Genomic DNA, 7519 nt, shown 5'->3' on the forward strand with positions numbered 1-7519 from the left:
GTGCTGAACGTGGGTGGGCGCGACGCGCGTGTGTGGAGCGGTCGTGTGCGCGAGCGACGTTTGTGCGGCGTCATGTGCGAACGTGTTAGTGCATGAGCCGTGTGTGCGGCGTTGTGTGGCGTTGAGCGCGTGTGATGTGGCGTCGTGTGCGTGAGCGCGTGTTTGTGACGATGCTAGTGCGTGATCGCGTGTGTGCCGACATGTGTGCGTGCAGCGCGTGTGTGCGATATGTGAGCGGTTGGAGCGCGGCCCATGTTGCGACGTTGGGTGTGTTGCGAGTATGTGAGGTGAGCGCGTTGTGTGCGACGCTGGCAGTGTGTGAGCGCGTATGTGCGGCGCTGATGTGCGTGAGCGCGTATGTGCGGCGTGTGGGCCGTGACGCGGTGTGTGCGGCGTGGCGTGCGTGAGCGCGTATGTGCGGAGGTTCCAAATGTGTGCGGTTGAGCGCGTATGTGCGGCGTGGTCGGGCAGTGAGCGCGATGTGTGCGGCGTGGGTGGCTTGGTGAGCGCGTATGTGCGGCGTGGGGCGTGAGCGCGTGTGGCGTGTGCGAGTCACGTCTTGCGACGTCGTGTGCGACGTGTGTCGACGGTGAGCGCGTATGTGCGCGCGTGTGGGCGTTGACAGCGCGTATGTGGGCCGTGGTGTGCGTTGGAGCGCGTATGTGCGCGGCGTCGTGGCGTGAGCGCGATGTGTGCGGCGTCTGGGGGCGGCGGTGAGCGCGTTTATGTGCGGCGGTGTGGGCGTGAGCGCGTTGTTGTGCGACGTGTGTGCGACGTGTGTGCGTGAGCGACGTTATGTTCGTGCGTGTGGCGCGTAGAGCGCGTATGCTGCGGGACGTGTGGGGGCCGCCCCGTGAGCGGCGTTGTGTGCGACGTGTGTGCGTGACGGCGCGTATGTGCGAGCGGGTGTGCCATGAACGCAGTGTGTGCGGCAGTTGGCCTCTGTGCGCCGACGCGCGGTGTGTGCGACGTGAGCGTCAGATCACGCGCAAGCCGGCAGCGAAAACTTAAAATGGCATGAATAATTTGTTTTAGCTCATACATTTTATTTTTTATTTCCCATCTTACTTTTGGGGACGCGTTTTGGTTTTGCCCCCCCCCCCTCACTTTGAATTTGAGGGCGGCTGCCCCCCCCCCCTGCCCCCACTTACGGCCCGCTTGGTTCTCACTTATCACAAACACACACCCACGCGCCGCATGAACACACCACACACACACACACGCATACTTACACATCAAAATTCATTAGTGCATCCAAATCGTGGGGCGCGGGGGGGGGTCGACATTTATATGATGGTCCCCCACTCTAAAAAATGTCGTCAGGGGGACATGTCCCCCTGCCCCCTGGATTTTGGCCCTGCAGATGGCGTCAATAAATTGGTCCATCCTTCTATGGAGTTGCGACGTTCAGCTGAGAGACTGGCTGAGATGCCGGAAATATCCGCAAGGATATGACTACCAGTGATGAAGAGGCCTGCAAATGTATGTACTACCAGTAATAGCATCACACCACAACCCATGAAGCAGGACAGGAAGGCAACATCAAATTTCAACAGCATAAATTCAGCAATAAAGCCTGTACCCGTTTTACTTAAATTATTTGGCCTCTAACCAAGCATGACACTTAGAGGATGTATTTATGCTCACTCACTTAATAAATAGCTGCTGCATGGAATAAAGGTTAAGTAAAATTCGTTGTGTATTGACTTCTCTCTCTCTCTCTCTCTCTCTCTCTCTCTCTCTCTCTCTCTCTCTCTCTCTCTCTCTCTCTCTCTCTCTCTCTCTCTCTTGATAATATATAACAGTGTTGGTAATCTCCCCTCCCTGGCGTAAATGTGAAACAAAGATAAAAACTGAGATGTTTCATAACTAAGATGCTACGTTTCCAGATGTAAAGACAAACTTGCAATCCTCACCATCGGTATTTAGCAGTATAATAATACTTCATTGAACCACATTGCAAGTCTTACGCTAACGTTTTCAAGCGAGTACATGGGACGTTTGACTCGACTAGAGATTTCCTCGTCCTCACAACACAACTCACATGTAACCGGCAATATCATTCGAAGATTCACTCGCCACATATTGCAGGGTAGTAAATATGCCAAATGGACCGATTTACTAGCTCATGGTTGCTAGATAAAAATTACCATATGACTAGACTGATATACCGAGCTCCTGTATATCTACGTGTCCTTGCAATTGGTATTGACAGATAGGACTTTACCTATGACTGTGAAGTTGTACCAACTGCAGTAGTAATTACAGCCATTCAATTCCCTGTCGTGCTTGCAACGACCTACCAGATATTCCCGTGTTAGCCTAATAAAAATTCGTATAACATGTTAAGCGTACTGTTAAGCTATACTGGTCAGCTAACGAAGCATATGTCTAAAGGAATATAATTGTCACATATATAGTCATGGCCGTGCTTCATTTGTGACCAATGAATTTGTCAGGCAAGTGAATGTTTTGTAACGATATATACACCATGTCAAAAGACGAGGTTCTTATTCGCTCATGTTTTGACAATTTAAAGTAGGAATTATATCTACATTTGCATGAACATAACAATGATGAAATTAAGCATAGCCTTCTCTTCAGAGTTCTTTCTAGAGTTGTTTTGCCTCTATAGTCTCTCTTCGCTTGCCTCTCAAGGTATACAGTGCCGGTATCACCTATTTCTACTAAATGCGCCTTCTATACATCTAATCTTCTCGTGAAAAACGCACGAAAAACGCTCGCTGACTTTAAACACTCGTTTTGAGCTGCTTGCTTGAGCATCTGCTTTGAACGCTGGCCACCTGCAGGAAACACAGCCGGTCCACAGGACACACAATATAGACGTTAGCATCTGTAGAGATAACAGATCTTCATCATCACACTCACAGAAGCGGCAACAAGGCTTAACAGCAATAATACGTGTAGACAAGGGTATAGCAGTAGAACAATCGCTGTTTTGTTTTGTCACTCCAAGTGAAGTGCAAGAGCAGAAAGCACATTGTGACAGCAAGTGCAAGAATTCAAGTTTTTTATGCACGAAGAATCCTATTACAGATTTCGGATTTCTTCAGATCCATTTCTTTTAATAGTTTGAAACAGAATTGTTTGCATAACAAATTAAGCGTGCGGCCCAGCCTTCGGACATTGAGACGTGCTGGAGCTCCCCATACATCCTTTAGCATGTTGTCCATCTTCCAGTAGTCGGCTGGACCACCCAGCTGCAAATGCTGGACCAAATGTTTCCAGGTTTTTGTGGCTAGGCAAGCTATTCCACCCACCATCGGTGACCACACAATCCCACCTCCATTTGATGAGGTTGCCATCCAGCCTTCCATCACTGACGATGCTGTCTAGGCCTCCAGTTGGTGACCACCCGGTCCAGCATGTTGGTCAGCCTTCTATCACTGACCACACCGTCTGAGCCTCCTGTTGGTGACCACACTATCCAGCTTGTTGTTCTGCCTTCCACCACTGATCAAACCATCAAGGCACCTATTAATGACCACACCGTCCCAACCCAATCAATGACCATGCGATTAAGCAGTCCTTCGACGGCATTTCTTGAGGCTTTCATCAGTCATCGTGCCGTCCAAACGCCCACTGCTGACCAGCTTTCCAACCCTGATCCCATTATTGACCATGGCATGGAGGCTTCTACCACTACTGCTTTCCAGGCTCTCATCCCAGCTGCTTAGGGAGGCACTGTGAAACCTTAGCCCTGCAGAGCCTTGCCTACACCTTGCCTTGTATTCGCTCTACTGCTCCCTGAACCATGCCTAGATGCCGCATGCTGCAATAGCTACATACCACCAATCCATTTGGTGAACTTGGAGTATAAAGGCAACTAGGATTGCAGTCAGATGCATTTCTGCTAGCTTGATGCGTGACGTCAGTGCATCATCGTCTGCTCTCAAGGCGTCGTCACGGCACCAGCTAATGGGGGTCATTGCACGCCGTCGATCAATTCCAGACTGCTAACTGCTAGCGCGGTATCTCACGATGTTAACCCTAAGTCGGGGACAGTCAACGTTTCCTCACGCATCGCCAACTCGCCGTAGCACTCCCACTGCATCTATACATTTGCAGTCACGACTGTGCCGGTCGTCACACAGCAAGTGCAGTCGATCACAACTTGTTCAGTGAAAATTTCCACATCTGCGTCAGTTCTTTCTTGTTGCACTTCTCTATCGTGAGTCCCTTGGCGGCGTGATGCTGGCTGTCTATGCACAGTTCGACTCCCTGTATGGCATGCCTCAGCATGCGGTCGTTTTCCACCCGCAGCCACTTCTGCAAAGCAGAAAAGCAGGTGTGTCAGTAGTTACGTGCAGTAAGCAACAACAAAAAGCATGGGCAAAGATGCTGATCTGGTCAGTCAGGCCAGATAGCATTGTCCAGTTAGACCACATTCTGGATATCTACATACTGCTTGTGAAATGGAATTTATGCATTCAGTGATACATTGCACGCTGAGCACGCACCTGCGATGACGTTCCGGTACATGGCCGCATATGTATCGATGAGCCAAGGTCGAACTTAACGACGTCCAAACACAGATCACCGTGTTTGATAGCACCTGTCTTGGTAAATGCCCATTCCTGTAAAACGTATAAGACAAATGTGTAAAAACATTAGTCCTATAACAAGATAATGCAATGAAAAAATAAGAGTGCGGAGTAAGATTCTGCCGAAACATTGACACACTTGTAACAATCATAGTGATTGTAAATCTGTCATGTTGATATCAGTACCACTGGGGCTGCCAGGGTCTATGTCTCCCTGGGTACTGCCGGAACGTACCCTGATACTATCTAATATGCCGGACCGTACCTCGCCTACTCCACTAACGAGTCTATACTAGGGAGTCGCCTACACCTACTCCCTAACCCTAACCATATCAGATAGTTACCATCCATTACGTTCTGGCAGTACCCAGGGAGACATAGACCCTATCAGCACCACTGGGTGTCATATGTACCATATGTTATGACATGAACACATGTAATTAATGCTGGACCAAAGAAATTCGCAGATGATAAATAAATAAATAAATAAATAATTATATATAGATACATATAAGTGCACATATACGTAAATTTACTGCAATAAAGCTAGTGACACTTGTGTTCCGATACGAAGATTTGGTCATATACGATAAGCACCATCAACTCTTGCTAATATCACATGTCTGATGCCTACCAAATATCACTGCCTAAGAGAAAGTCAAACCCTACAATTCTAACAAAGTTGCCCATAAGCTACGGTCAGTAGTGATAGCTAGTAGGAAGACCCACCTGGTTCCCACCGGAGAAATGGCAACTATAAAGCCCCACAGTCTGTCCACTCAGATGACCCATGGTGTCCAGACACATAACACCTTGCTGAATGGATCCGAATGCCAAGTCCTGTTTATCTGGTACTCTGCAATATTATTACAACTGTGAATAGGCTACAATCATGACGCAAGATGTTAAAGATTCAATGGCACTAAGTTATAAATACATGGTTTCATCAATAACACGAAAAAAACAAAAGCGCATAGAATAAATTTCATCTGTGATTTATGTGCACACATATGTATAAAGCTACCATTCACTTTATCAACAAGTGCATCCATATATAGAAGATGACTTTGGTTAAAGGCTCATTGACTCACTTCAACTCTGGATAGACGTTATCAATGTACCACTTGAATGGTTTGCAATGCAGCCTCTCCTTCAGTTCCAAGCGATTTCGTATGCTGCAAAGATGCAAATGCATTTCTGTTATGATGTTTTATCGACAAATGAACAACCATCTTCTGCTCAACCAAGTCTTCTCACTGTCATAAGAACGCACTTAGTCCGAGGTGAGTTAGTTTAGGGTGCTCACGTATGCTAGCTGCCGACCTCTCCAGATTCGGATGGTTTTCGCCATAGACACTACCAACGGAATTATGCAGCCCTTGATCAGCCAGCCGATTATACAAAAACGTAATTCTGGTGGGCAAAACCTAGGAGCTGTATTTTGTCTATAATACAGCTCCTTGGGTGACACAAACCCTTACACTGTTTAAAACAGTGATGCCAATTGTCAGGCAATATCAAGAGCCAAAGGGAATTTGCCAAGCATGCCTGCATGGATACAAACAATTCACAAAAACCAATAAATCCGCAGGAAAGGTCAGGGGAAAAAGTCTATTGCACTTATGAGTGCACTTAAATTAAATTGGCCTTCATACATACAATATTTATATTTGATTACACATTGATATTTACCGTTTGATATCAATGGAAAATAATTAAAACCCCAATTAAAATACTGAAGTTGGATAGAAATTGTGCCTTCCCTTTTGCTAGTACACAGTTACATTCAAGTGGAGCTGCTGTAGCCAGAATTAATATTTGCACATGTCTCACACTAGGCGCCTAGTCATCCCACAAAAAATGTTGAAAATGTACATTGCAGGAGATGGTATTTGAGGCACTTTTGAGTAAATGTACAGCCTTCATTCTGACTACGACAATTATCTTTTTAGTAGAACTATTCTCTTCGTGATCAACAAGATGTGATCACTAAAGATCACTAAAACTAATCATGTAATTTTCGTTTTATTATCAAGACATGTTGAACTAACGTACATTCTTAAACTCTCTATTTCTCTCTCTCCCTCTCTGTGTGCGTGCGTGCGTGCGTGCGTGCGTGCGTGCGTGAGTGCGTGCGTGCGTGCGTGCGTGCGAGCGTATGCGTGTGCGGGTGCGTGTGGGCGCGTGTGTGTGCTCAAACACACACATCACTCATTGCACATCACATCACATCACGGCATTCCCCAAACCCCCACGGCCACCACGGCATCGCCCAATGGTCAAAGCATCTTCAGGCAAGCCAACATAAGCTTTCACTCAGATCCCAGGAATCCCTCCCGCCCAGAGCCAACGAGGTATGGCCGACGTGGTTGTGCCTAAATCGCCTCAGGACAGGTTTTGGTCGATGTAGGGCACTCATGCAGAAATGGGGATACACTGAAGATGGTCCAATCGAATGCGACTGCGGGGAGGACCAGACTATGGGACATCTCCTGATATGCCCCTTATATTATTATTATTATATTATTATTGCCAGAGCCCTGTAGCCCTGGAGGCTTTCAACCACCGTGCCAAGTCCTGTGTGCTGCAGTGGCTGGGCCGAGTGTAGTGTAGTGACCCGAGAAGAAGACGGCATTGTTTTGGCAGTCTTATTTGTTTATAAACAATTTAGTCTGACTGACTGCATGACTCTCTCTCTCTCTCTCTCTCTCTCTCTCTCGCCCTCTCTCTCTCTGCAATAAAAAAATGTTTGGTGAAATGATGTGTACCCAACTGCGTATCTGCGTTATGGTAGCTACGCCCCTGGATAATTAAGAACTGCAATATTATACTTGTCACTATCAGTTACCCTTCAAATCATGCATTAATAATATACTGCATATAGATCAGATCCTGCATCTTTACACTTTTTTAAACATTACACCATGCCTGCCTGTATCATGCAAAACGAAACT

The 7519-nt window shown here is 47.0% G+C and overlaps 1 protein-coding gene across 1 annotated transcript in view; it reads right to left on the reverse strand.

The window, feature by feature from the left end:
- Nucleotides 1–2734: 2734 nt before the first annotated feature.
- LOC106814058 (polypeptide N-acetylgalactosaminyltransferase 2-like) overlaps nucleotides 2735–7519 on the reverse strand; it is a 124652-nt gene continuing 119867 nt past the window's right edge. Inside the window, exons 11-14 of the mRNA XM_014818331.1 lie at nucleotides 5657–5740; nucleotides 5295–5421; nucleotides 4482–4598; nucleotides 2735–4290 (exon numbers count right to left, since the gene is read on the reverse strand). Coding sequence (XP_014673817.1) covers nucleotides 4129–4290; nucleotides 4482–4598; nucleotides 5295–5421; nucleotides 5657–5740 — 490 coding nt within the window. The 3' untranslated portion in view covers nucleotides 2735–4128. The remainder of the gene's footprint in view (nucleotides 4291–4481; nucleotides 4599–5294; nucleotides 5422–5656; nucleotides 5741–7519) is intronic.

This window comes from Priapulus caudatus, unplaced genomic scaffold, assembly GCF_000485595.1.
Source record: "Priapulus caudatus unplaced genomic scaffold, Priapulus_caudatus-5.0.1 Scaffold25, whole genome shotgun sequence".
Lineage (NCBI taxonomy): Eukaryota > Metazoa > Priapulida > Priapulimorpha > Priapulimorphida > Priapulidae > Priapulus > Priapulus caudatus.